This window comes from Caenorhabditis elegans, chromosome V, assembly GCF_000002985.6.
Source record: "Caenorhabditis elegans chromosome V".
NCBI classification, from domain to species: Eukaryota; Metazoa; Nematoda; class Chromadorea; order Rhabditida; family Rhabditidae; genus Caenorhabditis; species Caenorhabditis elegans.
In genome coordinates, this window is record NC_003283.11 from 3,106,062 (window position 1) to 3,125,035 (window position 18,974).

General features: G+C 36.1%; 5 protein-coding genes and 2 pseudogenes across 8 annotated transcripts; 3 read left to right on the plus strand and 4 right to left on the minus strand.

The window, feature by feature from the left end:
- Positions 1-166: 166 nt before the first annotated feature.
- Positions 167-1,489, minus strand: str-68 (Seven TM Receptor; the record flags this gene model as incomplete). 2 transcript variants are annotated; one of them, NM_071450.1, is made up of 3 exons in its annotated part: positions 167-243; positions 291-739; positions 1,002-1,489. In NM_071450.1, 3 exons carry the CDS (start codon positions 1,487-1,489, stop codon positions 167-169), a joined length of 1,014 nt encoding a protein of 337 aa, NP_503851.1. The 2 variants fall into 2 exon arrangements, with proteins under 2 accessions (NP_503851.1, NP_001305197.1); NM_001318268.1 differs by lacking the exon at positions 1,002-1,489 and having other exon boundaries at positions 291-714.
- Positions 1,490-1,730: 241 nt separating this feature from the next.
- Positions 1,731-3,774, minus strand: sdz-34 (annotated as a pseudogene). Its single transcript has 2 exons — positions 2,432-3,774; positions 1,731-2,383 (listed from the first exon to the last, which is right to left on the minus strand). Coding segments are annotated over exons 1-2 (1,996 nt in total).
- Positions 3,775-4,026: 252 nt separating this feature from the next.
- Positions 4,027-7,790, minus strand: Y73C8C.8 (RING-type domain-containing protein). Its single transcript, NM_071452.4, has 6 exons — positions 7,219-7,790; positions 6,887-7,168; positions 5,147-6,327; positions 5,007-5,093; positions 4,871-4,954; positions 4,027-4,821 (listed from the first exon to the last, which is right to left on the minus strand). Exons 1-6 carry the CDS (start codon positions 7,438-7,440, stop codon positions 4,122-4,124), a joined length of 2,556 nt encoding a protein of 851 aa, NP_503853.2. The 5' UTR covers positions 7,441-7,790; the 3' UTR covers positions 4,027-4,121.
- A 1,421-nt stretch (positions 7,791-9,211) lies between these two features.
- Y73C8C.3 (DUF7809 domain-containing protein) lies at positions 9,212-12,226 on the plus strand. Its single transcript, NM_071453.2, has 7 exons — positions 9,212-9,511; positions 9,592-9,837; positions 9,894-10,175; positions 10,236-11,278; positions 11,327-11,380; positions 11,431-11,514; positions 11,566-12,226. Exons 1-7 carry the CDS (start codon positions 9,242-9,244, stop codon positions 12,065-12,067), a joined length of 2,481 nt encoding a protein of 826 aa, NP_503854.1. The 5' UTR covers positions 9,212-9,241; the 3' UTR covers positions 12,068-12,226.
- An 89-nt stretch (positions 12,227-12,315) lies between these two features.
- On the plus strand, positions 12,316-14,262 carry clec-210 (C-type lectin domain-containing protein). Its single transcript, NM_071454.6, has 7 exons — positions 12,316-12,473; positions 12,528-12,643; positions 12,865-13,295; positions 13,351-13,389; positions 13,436-13,535; positions 13,878-14,041; positions 14,089-14,262. The coding sequence occupies exons 1-7, from the start codon at positions 12,373-12,375 to the stop codon at positions 14,164-14,166; spliced, it is 1,029 nt and encodes a 342-aa protein (NP_503855.2). The 5' UTR covers positions 12,316-12,372; the 3' UTR covers positions 14,167-14,262.
- srt-56 (Serpentine Receptor, class T) lies at positions 14,221-15,782 on the minus strand (the record flags this gene model as incomplete). The annotated part of the gene is made up of 5 exons (NM_071455.4): positions 14,221-14,348; positions 14,397-14,526; positions 14,570-14,848; positions 14,897-14,985; positions 15,314-15,782. 5 exons carry the CDS (start codon positions 15,780-15,782, stop codon positions 14,221-14,223), a joined length of 1,095 nt encoding a protein of 364 aa, NP_503856.2.
- Positions 15,783-16,907: 1,125 nt separating this feature from the next.
- On the plus strand, positions 16,908-18,161 carry str-242 (annotated as a pseudogene). The gene is given in 4 exon segments: positions 16,908-17,263; positions 17,513-17,641; positions 17,689-17,837; positions 17,839-18,161. Coding segments are annotated over 4 exon segments (957 nt in total).
- The last annotated feature ends 813 nt before the right edge of the window (positions 18,162-18,974 follow it).

Below are 18,974 nucleotides of genomic sequence, written 5' to 3' on the forward strand. Positions count from 1 at the left end.
AGACAATATAATATTAGACTTTATGGCGGATGCTTCACTAGTCTGAAAGGAAATTTTGAACTACTAAAATTCTTGGCATGCAATGAAAGAGCTAAAACTTTATTAACAAAACTATGTGCAAATAATGAAGTATTACATTATTACAGATTAATCAAATTTCGAGACTTTATGATTGCACATTCTGGGTGAAAGCTTCAACGGCGGACACTTGGTTGTCAGTTCCCAATCCACATAGCACGTGTTCTGAAACCACCTATTTTTCGACAATTTCAAACTGACTAATCACAAACTTTTAATCACTTTAACATACTCCTTGACAATGATCATAAAAGCAATACTATCAAATGGTGGGTAGAATCCAACAAATGCAAAAAGGTTCCCCGTTTGCAAGTCGATATCAAACCCAAACATTGGAGCCAGCAACGGGAGCACAAGAATTGGTGAGGCAGGTATCACTAGGAAAATGGTTGGTCCAAGGGTCTGCACGATGAGCGCGTGGAAGAATTGCCGCTGGAGCTTCTGGTTTTGAGTTGAGAACTTGGCGAGCTCCTTTTTCATGCTAAAATGCATTCTGAGACAGCAATATATGATGATAATGTAGTGAATTCCGATTAGGAAAATGCAAATCGGAAGGTAGACTAGACTTTTCCACCGTAACGATCCATCGGCAGCGTACGGAAGCATGGGGAATCTTGGTAGGTTTGAGATTTCCATAGAGTATCTTTCAGACACCAGCCCTCTGAAAATGTATATATATATATATGGTGCTTCCATATTGATGTAAAAACAAAAGTTCAGTTATTGAACAGAATAGTGCAATTTGGGTTCCGCGCCGCCAGAAGGATCGGGTAGAGTCGTGATGCAGGGCGCCACGCTGGCCTCATGTTAACGCCGCGCACGGCTGTGTGTGTGCAATGAAGCGCGGAAGGTAGTTATTTGGAGCGGCCGACACTTTCGGGGTTGCGCGCCGCATTATGCATTTGGATACATCTCGACTTTACCTGACATAATCATCTGCGTAGTCATCAGCTGCGCACAGAAAGTTCATGGCAACTGTGTAGCATACTCCAGGCAACATAGGGTAAATCAGCCAAAATATACTTCTCACACCTTCAAACTTTTTGATTTTCTGTGCCTTGAACAAGCATAGATATCGGTACACAAACTGAACGGCTATAAAGGAGACTATAACAATCCAGCAGCCACCCCACAAGGATATCATGAGGCAAATGACTTCTCGAGGAAGGTTGAGAGTTGTCACACTGAAGAATAACAAAGAGGCTTTGTAGTTGTGGGTGTACGGCCTTGCAGTTACTTCTAGTCCTGAGAATATCATACCGAGAGCTGCGAAGTAGATCACCATTCGTTTATAAGCCCCGAAGACTTCTTTGATGTAGCAAAGAGTGAGAAGGATCAAAAATGAGTTGATGAGGAAAGTGGCGCAAAATTGGATTTTTGTGAAAACTCCAGCTAAGTCGTACAGTATCATGAAAGCTGTAAAAATAGACTGATGAAAAAATCGAGATGTATATTTTTTTATTCTGACTATATAGTTCCTGTTATTGGGGCACAAAGTCTCCTAATCATGTAGACAGTTCCGCTGTATGTTTTTGACGGAAACATGTAAGTTTTCCTTTTTTGTGTAGCTTGAGTTATTATGTATAATTATCGTAATTTTATTGAATAACAGTTAACAAGCAATGTGAAAATCAAAAATGTTTTACTTATTATCACGAAAGCGCTGGAAACTCGTTGTCATCGAGAAGGCCCGCATCACAAGTTGGACATATTCTTTTCACTTTAAACCATTTTTGAGCACATCCAGTATGGTACTTTCTCTTGCAATCCAAACATTTCAAAGTTTCATGTTCTTCCTTCATATCTTCGAGGCATACCAGGCATTCATTATCATCAAGTTCGTTTGGTGGTTCTGGAGTTTTCAGGAGTTGAGCACAGATTAGTGGAGCTTTCTCTTTGAATGTTTCCTCATACGCCTTCAAAAATTCATCACAAAATTTTGGAAAATCTGAGCTCCGGAAGTTGATCGCTTCGGATTTCCTTATTTGATCTAATTATCTTGATCCGGTTTTCCACTTCCTTTGTATATCCTCTGATTTGCCGTTCAAAATATATTAATTCACGTTTCGCAATTAATTTGTTTTCCCGGTTCTGTGAAACTTCAATAAGTTTCGAGGTCATTGTGGTGATTTTGCTCATTGGATTTTTAGTCTCCAAAATTTTTTGGGTTTCGAGCATTTCATGTAAGATTATCTGAACATTTTCCGTTTCTTCTGCAGATCTTCTAGGAATCTTTTCTTCCCCTGGAATTCGTGAATTTTCTCCATGATTCTTCGCCATTACAATTTGTTGGGCTTGAAGTTGACTGAAAAATTGAAGCCTCATTGATTTTTAACTTAAAGAGTTAACTTACGCTTTGATTTGTTCAATTTCCTCATTTTTTTCGGCAATTTTTTGAGATTTCTCTTCGGATTCTTGTTGAGCGTGCTTCAATGATTTTCTGAGATGTTTTGTCTCAATTTTTTCTAATCTCAGATCTTCTTTCAGTTTAATGTTGTATTCACTGGCTCTAAAGCATTTTGGACACGCATTTGATTCCTTTTCTTCAGGTTTCGCAGTTGTTTGTTCGGATTTTCTGTTCTTTTTCGATTTTTTGGGTTTTGAAAGTTTGGGATCATTAAATGGTTCTTGAGTTTCTTTTTCATTGGATCGTGATTCTAATTCAAGTTTGGTTTCCATTGACTCCTCTAGTTCTGCATGCGAAACATCCTTACTTGAAATTTTAACCTCAACTGGCTCAGCGTTGCTTCTTCGTGGATTCTGAGCGTCCGAGCATATTTTACAACAGTATCCAATTGTATCTCGAGAACACGCAAGTTGGCTATGAATGAATTCAGAAATTTTAGGAATTTTTCTAGCGAGACAGTTAATTTGAAGTTGATGAATAAGTCCGCAGGCTCCCAGTGTGGACAACGTTTTAGATCGTTTAGCTTTTATTTTTTCGAAGTAAATTCCAGATTGCTCACAAATATCTGGGAAAATTCTGTCTAGTTTCAAGCGTACTAACTCATTTGCGAAATTTTCACTTGTGAATCCTTTTTTCCCCATATCACGAATTTCCGTAGGTTCCTCGCATAGGATCGTGAGACTCTTGTATAAGGTTTCCATTTTTTCGTTGATCTCATCCACATCCTTCAAATCAATAAAAGTGACGCCTCTGGTTAAGTCGAAATAGTCGTCAAAAAAGTTGAAAAACTCTTCAATTAAGTAGAACTGTGAAGGGTCCATCCTTCGAAACATTTTCTTGGCGGTTATCATGTTTGTCGCAAGGTTGTAGTAGAAATCATATGCAAGAACGCAATAACCACCGCCAGGAGTGATGGTTGGAATAGGAGTTGCTGAAAACTTCGCAGAAGTGACTTCAATAATCACAAATTCAATCTTTCGGAAATCTTTCTTAGAAACTCTAGCTTCAACTTCTTGATAAGTAAATGTCGCTAGCTTTGGCATTGCAAGAACTTCTTTTTCAAGCGAAGAAACATCCATGTCTTCTTGTTTCATTACTTCAAGAAGCTCGTGACACATTATCAGCTTATTCGGCTTATCTTCGAAAACGCGAACCACTGGAGTAAACGTATTCCCTCCCTGAAAATCAATGTTGAACAATTTTAGCGATGATGTGTTCAAGCACATATTATTAATTTGAATTGAGTTGTGTTTGAATTAATTTTTTCTTGTTGGAATTTTTGCATGAAAAATAGGACGTCATCAAGCTCAATAAATAAATAAAGAGGAGTTCTTCTCGAGTACTTTCATGTGAGATCGAGATGAATCTTGAACAAAAACAAATCAAAAAAGGTGTTTTGAGGGTTCGGTCAAGCAAATAGGTTCATCTGACACTTTTCAAAACCCGAGAATTTATTTTAGCACTATACTAGCGGCTTTGACAATTTCCACACTAGCGCTAGTTAAATTCAAAAACAGATCATTATAAAATTTACACACATATGAACTTTAACATTTTATTGAAAAAATACACGCATCAAGATTTGATAGTCGACACAAAAATTTCGAAAACAAATTAAATATTACAATAAAATTGATTATACAAGGACTGGGAACTCGGTGTCATCGAGAAGGCCAGAATTACAGGTAGGGCAAATTCTTTTGACTTTAAACCACTTTTGAGCACAGCCAGTATGATATTGTCGTTTGCAATTTGAGCACTTCAATGTTTCATGCTCTTCCATCATATCTTCCAGGCATACCAGGCATTCCTTATCTTCAAGATCATCGGATTTTTGAGATTCTGGAGTTTTGAGCAGTTGAGCACAAATGAGTGGAGCATTTTCTTTGAAGGTATCCTTATAGGCCTTCAAGAACTCATCAGAGAAAGTTGGAAAGTTTCGGAGCTCCGGAATCTGGTCACTGCTGATTTGCTCATTTGATCTAATTATTTTGATCCGGTTTTCCACTTCCTTTGTGTATCCTCTGATTTGCCGTTCAAAGTAAATAAATTCTCGTTTTGAAATTATCTTGTTTTCCCGGTTCTTTGAAACTTGAATAAGTTTTGAGGTCATTTTGTTGATTTTGTTCATTGGATTTTCGACTTCCAAAACTGCTTGAGCTTTGAGCATTTCGAATAGAATATCCTGAACTTTTTCCGTATCTTCTGTGAATCTTTGAGGAATGGTTTCAGCAACAAGAGTTGGCTTCTTTTGCATCAACTTTCGATTTTCCAGCTCCAGATTCCTAATGGAAATTTTTTGTTGAGCAATAGCATTTTGTTGAGCTTGAATTTGTCTGTAAATTAAAACTTTATTAAAAGATAATTTAGATTAAATAAACTTACGCTTTCAAAAGTTGAATCTCCTCATCTCTCTCGATCACTTGCAATGATTTTTTGACTAGAGCGTTTTGGTGGTCAAGAATTTGTCTGGAAAAAATTAAAATTGTTTTAAATATTGTTTTGTAAAAAATAAACTTACTCCATTTGGAGTCGAATTGTCTCATCTTTTTCGTGATTTAATTCCGACTTCTGATCTAGAAGCTCTCGTTTAGTTGTTTCTACTTGCCTGCAAAATTTTGATTTGTTTCAGCAAACTATAATATTTTCTAAAAAACTTACGCTTTCAAATGCTCAATTTCTTCATTTTTCCCGGCAATTTTTTGAGATTTCTCTTCCGATTCTTGTTGAGATAGCTTCAATGATTTCCTGAGATGTTTTGTCTCAATCTTCTCCAATCTCAGATCATCTCTAAGCTTAATGTTGTATTCACTTGCTCTGAAGCATTTTGGGCACGCATTGGATTGCTTTTCTTCTGGTTTAGCAATTGGGTTTTCAGATGGTTTTTGCTTTTTCTGTTTCTTCGATTTGACCCGCTTTGATTCAGAAGTTGGTTCTAGATTTTCTGCTACTGGAGAAATTTCACGGACTTCAACTAATTCCTCAGGAGTAGGCGCCTTCACATCATCCGCTTTTGGTGTGTTTGCATCAACGCAAACTGGACAACGGTAGCCAAAGATACGAGAACACGCTAATTGATTGTGAATAAAGGCTGGAATTTTAGAGATTCTTCTACAAATGCAATCGATTTGAAGATGTACAATGGCTCCGCTAAAAACATCATTTGGCAAAGTTTTCAAATTTTTAGCTCTCGTCATGTGATCAAAATAATCTTGAGATTGCTCACAAATTTCTGAGAATATTAAGTCCAGTTTCAGGTATTTCAATTCATTTGTTAAATCTTCTTTTGTGAATTCCGTTTTCCTCGTGTTGCGGACTTTCTTTGGTTCTTCACATGAGATGGTCAGAGTCTTGTAAAAGGCTTCCCACTTCTTGTTGATCACCTCCACATCCTTCAAATCAACAAACATGACACCTTTAGCAGAGCCAAAATATTCATCGATAAAATTGAAAAACTCTCGAATCAAGTCAAATTGAGAAGGATCAATCTTCTGGAATATTTTCTTGGCGGTAAGCATATTCACCAAAAGGTTGAAGATGAAATCAGATGCCAGAATACATAAACCACCGGGAGTGATTGTTGGAATTGGGGTTGCAGAATATTTTGCAGCAGTTATTGGAATGATCACAAACTCAATATTTTTGAAATCTTCAGGAGATACTCGAGCCGCAACTTCTTGAAAAGTAAATGTCGCTAGCTTAGGCATTTCGAGAACCTCTTTTTCGAATGAAGAAACGTCCATGTGTTCTTGTTTCATGACTACGAGAAGTTCGTGAGCCATTATCAATTTGTTGGGCTTATCAGCAAAAATGCGAACAACCGGGGTATAGTTTTTTTCATTCTGAAAATAAATTATTATTGCAATGCTGATAACTTTAACAGAAGAGCAAGGAAATTACCGAAAAGTGTAGTGTTCAAAAATTAGCTCAAAAGTGCTGCAAAATTTGAACTAATTTTTGTTTAAATGGTAAAATATGGAAATAAGGATTTTTTCAATTTTTCCGAAATCGAAGAAACGGCCGAATTAAATTTAAATTCCTGCGCAAATAAGTTACGTCATTTTCGACATTCATCGGTTTTTCTAGAAGCTTTCGGTAAATTTCACTCTGGTGATTAAGCTTTCATTAAGGGAAAACTGCTTGAAAACTTGACAAACGGTGTTGTAAAATATCAAATAAAATTTTAGAGGAAAACCAGCAAACGCGAAAATGTTGATAATCTCGGAAATTCAAATTTAATTCGACATTCGATTTCTTCAGTTTTTGCAAAAATGAAAAAAATAATTAAAAAAAGTTTCAACATTGTTTTTCAGTTGTTTTCTATCATTACGGTCCATATTCTATCATGTAAAGCAAAATTTCAAAACGACTCTACTTAACCTTTAACGCTAGTAAACTCACAAAAGCGAATCTTGGATAAAACCACATTTGATTTTCGTGAATGAATTTCTCAACTTCTAGCACAATGCATTTACTCCATGCGAACATTCTGTTGTAGACGAGCTCATTATCCCTGATAGGAATTTTTGCAGCAAAGTTTCTCAGCACTTCTTGCAAAGAATCATGGACTGAGCTCATTTCGAAGAACTTGCTGATTTTCTTCCATTGAGTAAACATCTCTTCGAATGTATATTCGTTAAACTTCAGCTGGAGGCTTTCCTCTCCGAGGTATCTCTTGAAGTTCTGAAAGAGTTTAATAAATAAAAAACTTATTCAACAGTAGTAGAACCTACATCATTTACCCTCATGCATCTTTGTTGAAACCGAGTTACACTTGTCTGACAGAACGGTACCATCTCGTGAAGAGTTGGAAGGGTAAGTTCTCTGATTTTCAGATAAGACGCAATGGTCGCTAACGCAACTTCTGTCTCGAATCTTCTCAGAGGACTAACACAAATTGCCCACTGAATGACCACAAAATAGTCGTGCTTGTAGATGTATGGAACTCGTTTCATACTCTGGCATACAGCTGGATCATTCTGAAAATGTGTGTTTTTTTTTAATAATTTTTCATAAAAATTGTTTTTAAAAAACTTCCACTATGAACTTCTGCCATATTGAACTCGAATTTTTCGTGACTTCCAGGAAAACGACGGAAGAGATTCAGACTTTCAAAAATTTCTTCTGCAGAGCCGTACACTACCAGTTTTCCATTAGACGAGTCAATGAGGTTTTGAATGTTCTTCACGGGATTCTTATCAGTACAGTCCCATTCCAATGGCAGAAGCTCTTCGGGAATGTAGTTGCAGACAAGTTTCTTGAGAGAAGACGGGGAGATTGTGAAGAATTCGGTTGGATTGAGAAACATTATTAGGGTGAGGTAAGCGACTTGGACGGACTGGAAAAAAAATTTAAGGTGAAATTTGAGAATTTAAGAAGAAAAATTGAAAACTTGAATTAAAAACTATTAGAAATGAAAATTTTCAATGCAGCAAACCACAAATAGAGGTTCCGGATGCCTTCCCATCCGAGCATAGTTTGACTAGCTCCACCTACTCACCGGCCGCATCACTTCCCGGGAGGCTACTATTAATTGGTACATCTTGTTGCAAATGATGATTGGTTGACAACTACACCACATCGCCACAGTTTTATGGTACCTACAAGTTAGCCTTGTTTTGTATGTACCAAGTTTATTAACTGGAAATGACTTGGAAAGTAATCCGTTGTGGAGTTATCTCGTAACTATCTATCCAATTATTAAAAAAAAAATAAAAATATTTGCGGTACTTCTGGCAAACTGAATTGAACTGAAATTGAAACTGAAAAAAATTGACAACGAGAAAAAAATAATCGAAATTTTCGAACTGTCTCGCAAAATTTTAATTGCTAGAATTATTTTTTAAAGTGAAAAATATTTTCCCCCAAATTACAACTAACTAAATTAGAATGCATAGATTTTTTAAAAGACCGTACTACACGGCCGTGTAGTCTAATTTTTTTATTGCTTTAAAATTCTTTAAATTGCCTGAAAACACCGAATTTCATAATGAAACTTCTTGAAAATGTCGCAAAAAAAAGTTATGGCAGTTTATAAAATGAACTAAAATTAGTTAAAATTTGAAATCGACTTGTCGGGACTGGAAACTAATTTTTTGAAATCACCATCTAATTTTCGGTATACAAGTTAATTATCTTAAGTTTTCAACTGGATTTAGGGACTTTTTAAGGTCGATGGAGGACCAGATTTAATAAATTTTGGTAACTTCTGGTCCTCCATCGGCCTTAAATGCGCCTGAATCAAATTGAAAACCCAAGATAATTTATTCAATTTTGACGGTTATTTCAAAAAAAAAATTGTTTCCAGCCGTCGCTTTTAGCATCGTATTATTTTTTCCAGTTTATCCTACATTATCTCTAAACTTCCCAACTCCGGAAAAACAACTTTCAATATTTTTCCAATTTTCAGGACTCTGACATCACCATTTTGCGTCCAGTTATAGCATTTTAGTCATCAAACCACTACAGGTCTGGGAAAATCGTTTATAAACATGAGACGATACGGATCGTCTGATACGGAGTTTATCGATTAGTTGCTCTTCCGTATCTCAGTATACCAAGTTCAGGGGCCTCCTGGGAAAATAAATGGTAAGTGGGTGGAACTATTTTTGCACACTAACAGGTTCATACTATTCCAGTTGCACTCTATATTTTTGTGATTTTTCTGTTGTCGTTTTATTTGCTCTGTACAAGCATTTATCAACTCCTAGTTTCTTTAAATTTATATTTTCAGTCTATCATAATCTCATCTTAAAAATGCATATCAATCCAACCGAATTCTTCACAATCTCGCCGTCCTCTCTAAAGAAACTAATCCGCAACTACATTCCACCGGAGCTTCTTCCATCGGAATGGGACTGCGCGGACAAGAATCCGCTGAAAAACGTTCAAAACTTGATTGGCTTGTCCAATGGAAAGCTGAAAATGTACGGATCAGCGGAAGAACTTCTTGACAGTCTGAACACCTTCCAGCGATTCCCGGGAAGTCATGAGTTGCTCGGTTTTGAGCTGGCAGAGACTTATAGTGTAAGTTATCTCTAGGTTGCTAGCGGCCACTACTACAGACTGAGATATATTCTCAACTATTCTTTAATTTGATTTTTCAGTCCTCTCCGCAATACTTGAAGAGCATGAAGGGATCCACCTACGTCTACAAACACGACTATTTTGTCATTCTTCAAGGCATGATTCCTTATAGTCCGCTGAGAAGGTATGAGACCGAAGTTGCCATGGCAACTGTCGCCACGTATTTGAAGATTAGGGAATCCGTACTTAAAAGTGACTGCGAGCTTGTTCCACTTGCTCAAAGTGACCTGGAACGGATTAAGAATAATATTCAAATTGTGAATAATGTAAGTAGAATTAGTATTAAAAGCTTCATAACTTTATCTTTAAAAAAAAATTTCAGAGCCTAGTCAACTCCGCGTTCAACGATCTTTCACTTTTGGAATTTGAGAATCATACGATTGACGAGCTATTTATCGCATTTGAAAAATTATTCCCAAGTTTTGAAGATGAAAGAGTCTATGATTCTTTGAAAGCAGTTCTTCGAAAATTTGTGGAAAAATTTCCAATTTGTGATAACGAGTTCAAGTACCGAACTTTCTTCTCTTGGAGCGGTCTAATGATTCTAGAAATGATGTTGTTTTTGGAAGAAAACTCTGCACTCGTCCTTCCAAGATCTCAAATTGTGAGTTTTTTGTTTTACAAAATTAAATTTTTTTAAATTAAAAAAAATTATAACTTTCAGACCGATCAGAAATGCGCTCCAATTGTCCGTATTTTTTCTGACAAGTCGAATAAGTTCATAATGGCTCGTGAGCTTCTCCGGGCGATGAAGCAAGAAAATATGAACGTTACGACATTTGAAGAAGAAGTTCTTGTGATGCCATGGCTATCAACATTTACCTATAAGCAAGTTGCGGATCGAGTTTCAAAAGAAGACCTGAAAACTATTGCAGAGTTCAACCTGTTCGAAGAATTTTTCAAATCAATCAATCAATATTTCGACTCAAACAATGGAATTCATTTCATCGACTTGAAAGATGTCATGGAGATTGACGGAAGATGGGAAAACTTTTATAAAACATTGAACATTTCTAATGAAAATTCAAAGGAAGTTCGCGATGTGAAGAAAACAGAATTCACGATTGAAGATCTTAAAGATGAGCTTTCATATTTAAAGATTGACGTCAGCTTCCCAGAAGCCCACGAAAAATCTGAAATTGTGTTGGAACAATTTTGTGCTCTTAAGAAAACGATAACGACACCTGATGTCTACGAAATCATTGAACACCTTTTGATTGGTTGCATTATTCGAAGAATTCCTGAAATGGAAAAGTTTATTCACAGTCAGCTTGCGTGCTCTCAAGTTTTGGGTTATCATTGCGAAACTTGCTTGGGAGCTAAGAAAGTGCATGTGTCAGATATGAAGCCAGTTGAAGTTCCGAAACCGGTGAAAATTCTAATAGAAACAATGAAAGTTGAAAAAATTGTTTTGGAAACCGTTATTAAAGTTGAAGAAAATCAAGAGCCTAAGCTTGCAAAACCAAAGAAATCAAAAAAGCAACAACCATCTGAAAAGCCAATTGCAAAAACTGAAGAAAAACAATCCAACGCGTGTCCGAAATGCTTCAGAGCCAGTGAATACAACATTAAGCTCAGAGAAGATTGGAGATTGGAGAAAATTGAAACAAAGCATCTCAGGAAATCATTGAAGCTATCTCAACAAGAATCCGAAGAGAATTCTCAAAAAATTTCTGAGAAAAATGAAGAAATTGAACATTTAAGAGCGTAAGTTTCTATGAAATATTTTGCTGAAACAAATCAAAATTTTTGCAGCCAAGTACAAACAACTCAGCAAGAGCTGAATGAGACAATTCGACTCCAGATGAAGTAAGTTTAGTTTTTACAGAACAATATAAAAAATATATTAATTTTTTCAGACAAATTCTTGACCACCAAAACGCTCTAGTCAAAAAATCATTGCAAGTGATCGAGAGAGATGAGGAGATTCAACTTTTGAAAGGGTAAGTTTGTTTATTCTGAGGTGTCTTTTTAATAAAATGTTTAATTTACAGTCAGATTCAAGCTCAACAAAATGCTATTGCTCAACAAAAAATTTCCATTAGAAATCTGGAGCTGGAAAATCGAAAGTTAATGCAAAAGAAGCCAACTCAAGCTGCAGAAACCATCCCTCAAAGATCAACAGAGGAGACGGAAAAAGTTCAGGCTATTTTATTTGAAATGCTCAAAGCTCAAGCAGTTTTGGAAGTCGAAAGTCCAATGAACAAGATCACCAAAATGACCTCAAAACTTATTGAAACTTCACTGAACCGGGAAAACAAAATAATTGCAAAACGAGAATTTATATATTTTGAACGACAAATCAGAGGATACACAAAGGAAGTGGAAAACCGGATTAAGATGATCAAGTCAAATCAGGATATCAGCAGTGACCAGATTCCGGAGCTCCGAGACTTTCCAACTTTCTCTGATGAGTTCTTGAAGGCCTATAAGGATACCTTCAAAGAGAATGCTCCACTCATTTGTGCTCAACTCCTGAAAACCTCCGACATGTAATTCTGGCCTACTGGATGACAACGAGTTCCCAGCCCTTTCATGATCATGTGTACATTTTGTGTTCGTTTTTTTTAAATTTTAAGTTAATAATTCGAATAAATTAAATAGGTAATAATTGTTACAATTTGAATTTTTGTTGCAAAATGAAGTTCAATTTTTTTTTAATTTTTAGTTTGAGCACAAGGGTACATGTAGTCTGCCTGACTTTTGTGATTTTGATATGATCGTAATCAAAAAATGCTATCACTGATAAGAACCCGTTGTCTACAAAATGCGAGTTGAAAATTGAACTACCACTGCTAAAAATGATTTCAAAATTTCTACGATTAAGTTTAATTCTAGCTCAAGTGCATATTTCTGTATCAGATATTTGTAGATACCCACATGAAAAATTTATTGGGAGCAGGTTCGTTTTTTATTTTACTCTAGGCTTAAAAATTCATATTTTATACCTTTTCAGGTGCTATGCTTTCGTTCCGAAACGCCACAATTTTGAAACTGCAGAGATTTACTGTCATGGTCAGGGATATAGTTTGGCTACAGTAGATTCTGCGATCACTTCGAATTTTTTGGCTTGTAAGCTTTTCAGATCTGACTTCGATATTGAGAAGTTGGGCTGGCATATCGAACATCACGGCGGCCGACAATTTCCGAGCTTAGCCACTTACTATAACAGTTAATGGTTAAGTATAGTGAGTGGCCAAATTTTTAGTTTTAAAAACCGGATGCTATACGCTCGGATTCGTCCGATATGCCAACCCTATTGAGGAGTTTATAAAAATTTCGATTTTCTTTAGCTTCCGCCGCAACGGAATTCGGGTCAAATAGCGGACAATTTTGGATAGGATTATCTAGAAAAACTGAATTCCAACTATTTTATTGGGATGACGGAACCAATGTGGCATTCACACATTTTGACGCAGGGTTCCCAAATGAACTAAACTACGTGGCAGAAAATGTGAAAAATGGGAGGTGGCAGACCCGGGATGATCAGGATGAGCTGGCATTCGTGTGCTCTTATGATCCTTCACTTACTACCACTACTGCTCCTTCTACTTCTTTACCAACTTCTACTATTTCCACAACCAAACCAACTACTACCACATCTGTCAGAACAACGACGCAGTGGAATGCTGTAACATCTACAACTCTGCAGCAATCTACAAAAAGAACTGGGTGCCCGGACGGGTTCACATATTTTGCGCCAACCCAAAAATGTTACATTGTGGTTGGTTTGATAAGAGCACAAGGCATATCAGTTAAAACACAAATAAAATTTTCAGGTCGTCTATGGCTACGACTCAGACTACCCTCCTGTGCCGGTATGTAGTGTAGAACATGTTATTTTCCAAAAAAAAATTCATTTAGATTGATGCTCCATTTTTGACAAAAGAAAATCAGAGATGTCAGAAGTATGGAACAACTATTGCAACAATACATTCATCGAGTGTCAATGATTTTTTCACAGGTGAGCAACTTTTTTAATTGCTAGGTAAAACGATTTTAATCATAAAAAACTTGATGGAGTGCCAAAATTCGAGACTTTGCTTTTTTTAGCCTCGAAGTGGTCCAAAATTAACAAAATAAAAAAAACCATTTTTCCAAAACTTTGAGCGTCCATAGCTTTTTTTTTAATTTTTAGTACGTTTCATTACGAAATTGGGTAGTTTTGGACCATTTTTGGTCTAAAAAACAAAGACTCAAATTTCGGTACTCCGCCTTTAAATTTCTGGTACTTCTTCTACTGATGTGTTAAAATTTTTGTATTTTTTCTGTTGAAAATTGGTAATTTTGTATGAAAAATTTTCAGATTTAATCAAAAAGAGCTTCAACGACTCTCGATTCGCAACAATTGGGCTCCGCAACACTGACCTCAAAGCTACTGGAGGCAAATGGCAATGGTTTGATGGAAGCTCAGCTGATTTTCTGAAATTTGGAGATTCTTTTCCTAAAACTGGAGATTATATCGCTCAGGTATCACATTTTCAAAATTAAAAAACAAATTTTAAATTTTAATTCAGACTTCTGCGCAAGGATTCTGGGTAACATATACACACACTGCTGCCAACGAGGGTGTAGTTTGTTCAGTGGATTTTTGATTATTAATCATTTTTCAAAATAATATTCAAACTTTTAGTTTTTACAAGATAATATTAATTAAAAGAATGAACGGTTGTTGAATGAATTTTCACTTGAGAAGACGCCGGGTTCTTCTTGCAGCAGCTGAAAATTTCCTCGCGTACGGTATTGTTGAGCACAATATACATTATGAAAGGGATTCCTGGAAGTATGCAAAATAAATTAAAAACAAAAAGCATTAAATTTTTACCTCCACTGAGCTGATACGAAATGTCAGAAGCATGCGAGAACCATTTCGGAGTTACAAAAAAGTAAAGTGTAACGAAAGATATTGCAGGTACTGCATAGGTCAGGGAGATGCAGATTGATTGTAGGAGAAGCTGAATTCGAACTTGATTTCAGCTCGTATCCCTGAAAACTTACACTTTTCTGAAATTTCATCGCCTGCGCCGAAAAATTCTTGACCTCCCGGAACCGCCAAACTAGACAAAGGCTTGTGTACACAGTCACTAGCAATACAGCGGCAGAGATGTTGTGAAAATATAAAAAGTTATTGCTATAAGTCACTCCTTCTTGTTCAGTCATTGGATCCAAGAGTGGTGCCATGTAGTCAGAGTTGAAAAGTACTGTATCGAAGAACAAGGATCCGTAGATTGCATAGATTGTGAGAAAAGCTAACCAGAAAGAAATCATCGCGTTGGTCTGAATTATTATGGGAAATGAAAAAAGATGGAACATAATAAAACATACATTGATCAGTGATTCACCAAAATTAATCATGCTCAAAAGCCGATGGATCCCCAAAAATACCGCGGTAGCTGAGCCAAGAATCCATTGCACTGAAAAACTGTCCGTTTGGAGCTATAGGGGATTTAACAAAGTTCACAGCCTGACTGCCATTTTGGGCCGCAAAAGGGATTGTGAGCCCGCAAAAAGGGAGGCTTAGGCTTAGGCTTATGTCTTTTAAGATTTTCAAAATATTAACCCAAAAATGTGGCCTTTTTGAAAAATGGAGAACATTGTTGCGGGCTCGAACACCTTGAAGTAAAAAAATTCAATAATAACTATTAAAACGCAAATTAATATTACATACGTATGCCGAGAAATTTTCAAATTCAAAGATCAAACAGTACTTTCACAGCAGCCCTAGAATATCCAAAAACAAACCCATTGTCACTTTCCCAACAATAGTCATAATTTGCGGACTTGTACAGTACACTTCTCCAAGTAACGCAACAAACCCCGGCCAAATTGAGTTCCCCCAGACCTCGGTGATCTCAATAACTCCAATAAAAATCATGACGATGTAGGCTTTCATTTTAATTTTTGTGAAAAAAATGTACAAAACCGGCCAGCCGATAACTTGGAACAAAAGCCCACTCGATATGTAGTAGATGCCCCAACCAAAACGTTTTACGCCTGTTTCATACCATTCGGCGTGATTTTTTCCAGAACAGTTGTATCTGGAAACAGAATATCTGTAGAAATTCCGAAAGCCAGGATACCTCGGGGAATCAACTGCTGACATCATATCGAGCATTTCTTGAATTTCCTCAGGCAAGCGTCCAGAAGCCCAAAAATTGGAGGCAGATATTTGAAAAATGGTGAATATAAGGATGGTCTTGAACAGCTTCATCTCTGAAATGGATCAAAGAAATACAAATCTGAGCGTTGGTCTCTGAAAATTTGGTGTATTTATACCTATTCTATATCTTTTTTATCAAGGGAGGCAATCAGGAAATAAATTTGTTTTTTTTTCGTGTAAAAAATGTGTTCGAAAACTAGACCGACCAACAACAATTTTATCTAGGATTTGAAATCTCAGAGGGTCCAACACTGTAATAAAACATGTGTTTTGCTCAGTTTCTCATAATTGTAAGTGTTTATGAACTCAAAAATATAGTTAAGATTTGAAAAATTGAATGTGCCTACAAATTTTTTAAAATTGAGCAGGACATAATTTCAGACATTTTACGTGTTGGAAAATCTTGGGAAAGGGAGTCTGTTTATCTTTTTACCTACCTGTGTTTCGTCTTTCATGAGTATGCATTTTTCTGAAACTACAGTAATTCTGCAGTATCCCTAAAGAACTAGCTTGTACGGAAGGTTTTTCATATGATTTTGCCGTACTTTTGAATTTTTGAAAAAATACAGCTTTTGGTTAAATTTCGCAATTTTTTAAAATAACCTTTCGTACAAGCTAGCATATTTTGTTTAGTATTTTTTAGTATATTTGACCGTACTGGACAGTTTTATGAAAGAAAAAAGAAGGGCTTCATATGATTTTTCCGTACTTTTGAATTGTTGAAAAAAAAAAGCTTTTGGTTAAATTTTGCAATTCTCTTTGAAAATCTTCCGTACAAACAAGCCTACTTTGTAGCGGTGAATATAAAGGAGCAAATTGGAGATGAGTTTTGTCTTTTGTCAGTAAGAGATACTTTTGAAACTACAGTAATCCTGCAGTAATCCTACAGTACAACTACAGTACCCCGACCATATCACTTTACGAACCCAAACTGAATATCACATCGAAAAACAGAAACTCATTTTTTTCTGAAACTACAGTAATCCTACAGTACTTCTAATTTACCCCTACCGGTCTAATGCAGAACCCCAAAAATTATATTAACTCATAAATCTACTTCAGTCTACAATAACAGATGTTTTAATTTCCCTATAGGCTTGGATCCTCACTATAACAAAAACATTAATATATCACTAAATTTTTCATTTATTCCGTTACCCTTCCCTTAACTTAAGAATGAACATCACAAGTATTCAAAGTTTGTTCCAAAAAGTTTGCGTCCCTGTTGCATTGATCATTAACATCATTTTAATTCTACTAATTTGGCACAAGTCTTCAAAAGCCATTGGCTTCTACAAATATCTGATGATGTACATTTCAGTTTTCGAGATTTTTTACGCGTCCATTGATATGCTAGCTGCTCCCGAATTGTTTAGTTATGATTCCATCTTTGTTGTTATAACTTCGTCAAAAGAGATCCTCGTTCCTGAATTCATTCAAAAACCAATTACTAACATATTTTGCACCATGTTTGGCGTGTCAGTGGCAATGTTTGTTATTCATTTCATCTATCGATATTTGGCGATAACGAGGTAAGAAACTCAAAACGTTAAATTTTCCAATTTTGGGCAATTCTCTTAACTGCCCTATTTTTTCCGGCGACCGCCGGCTGCTTATTTTTTTCAAATCATTAGAGCTTCCATGGAAGGCAGGCGTAGTTTCATGATCGGCACCTGCCTCCAACCTGCCCGGTTCAAAAAGTGGCCGACACTTTTCGGATTCCGCGCCGCACTATACAGAACACAGATAATTCGCGATTTTTTTAATAGATCTCATTCCAGGAGTCCTTTACTCAAACCTTCTGCAAAGTTGGCAATTTGGTTTTTGATTCCAATTTTCTACGGAGTTATCTGGTCAACTGTGCTAATCGCCTCATTCCAGCCTGCAGAGAACACTGACAGAGTTTTAATGTGATTTTTGTGTCGGCTTTTTAGGTATTAAATATTATTTCTTCCAGGGTCAGATATCTGCTTGAACGTGACCTAACGTTGTCAGATATAACATATATCAGATTCAATTATTGGCTTGATGATGGTTATGACAATGACAGCAAAACTTTAAACTTACATGCACTGATTGGAATGACTATTTTAATGGCTCTGGTCACGTTCCATACTTACTATATTTATTTTCGTGAGATTGTGCTATAGCAAAATGGACTCTTTAATTCAAATTTCGAGCAACTCCGCACAGTACCGCTCACTTCAGATGCAGCTCTTGAACTCTTTAGTCGGGCAAGCACTTATTCCAGTCTTCTTGATGCTCGTTCCTGCTTGTATGGCCTTTATCTCCCCATACATTAATAAAGGAAATGAAATGATTGGATGTCTACTTGGAATCACAATTCCACTGTACCCCACTCTGGATCCACTTCCAACAATTTTTGTGATAAAAAATTACCGAGATGCAATATGCCGTAGGTTTTTTTGATATTCAAATAAAGTTTAAATAACGTATGTAATTTAGAGGTGAAGTAAAATGATGATTGAATTAACAGACCATATTGACCAAATAATTGTTTTAAAAAACAATAACTTTTTTCTAATTTTTGAATTTAGCCAGAAGAACCGAAAATATCAAAAATGATGTCACTCATTGACGTGGGAGTTCAAATTAAATCGGTCGTTTTTTTGCTAAATTTGAAAACAAAACCATTTAAAAAATGTTTAAAAATAAATTGAAAAATGTTTAAAACTCAGACTTGTGTCATCGGTCGACGACGGTTCGGGTGCCAAAGCTGCCTTCGATGCCAACCACTTTTCGAATGGCATAATCATATATTTCTTTGTTTCTCGTATCCTGTCGGTTTTTTTTAAATTTTAGGGTTAAAAAATGAACACAACTTCCTTTCACAAGCAACATGTTTTGCCGAAAAACGCAAAAATGATTCAAAAATAATTCAGGCCTGTTGGTTTTTTTTCTAACAATAAATTGAAAAAAATCCCTAAAAATTTAAAAGTTTAAAAAGGTAACATTATAGTTTAAAAAGGTAACATTATATATACTGGGACTAGGGCTGCCATGATAGGCAGGCGTGGTTTCAGGCACGGACTCCTGGCTGAAACCTGCCCGTCTCAAGCGGCGTGCCTTTTGACTATGTTTTGAGTTTTTACGTGAATTTACAAATTTCTAGTTTTTTTTGAGTTCTGTGTCGTCTTTTGTGAATATTTGGTGCTCATGAACTCATTTCAATTGATATTTTAATTACAGCCAGATTACTTAAAATAATTTCCCGGATATAAT

Coding starts and splice junctions, on each gene's coding strand:
- Y73C8C.8 (NM_071452.4), bottom strand. CDS start 7,440: ATGAAACGAGTTCCATACATCTACAAGCACGACTATTTTGTGGTCATT. Junction 7,169..7,218: donor GATGCATGAGGGTAAATGAT/GTAGGTTCTACT, acceptor AAACTCTTTCAG/AACTTCAAGAGATACCTCGG. Junction 4,822..4,870: donor GAGATTCAACTTTTGAAAGC/GTAAGTTTATTT, acceptor TTTAATTTACAG/ACAAATTCAAGCTCAACAAA.
- Y73C8C.3 (NM_071453.2), top strand. CDS start 9,242: ATGCATATCAATCCAACCGAATTCTTCACAATCTCGCCGTCCTCTCTA. Junction 9,512..9,591: donor AGCTGGCAGAGACTTATAGT/GTAAGTTATCTC, acceptor TTGATTTTTCAG/TCCTCTCCGCAATACTTGAA. Junction 10,176..10,235: donor TCCTTCCAAGATCTCAAATT/GTGAGTTTTTTG, acceptor TATAACTTTCAG/ACCGATCAGAAATGCGCTCC.
- clec-210 (NM_071454.6), top strand. CDS start 12,373: ATGATTTCAAAATTTCTACGATTAAGTTTAATTCTAGCTCAAGTGCAT. Junction 13,296..13,350: donor CCCAAAAATGTTACATTGTG/GTTGGTTTGATA, acceptor TAAAATTTTCAG/GTCGTCTATGGCTACGACTC. Junction 13,390..13,435: donor CAGACTACCCTCCTGTGCCG/GTATGTAGTGTA, acceptor AAATTCATTTAG/ATTGATGCTCCATTTTTGAC.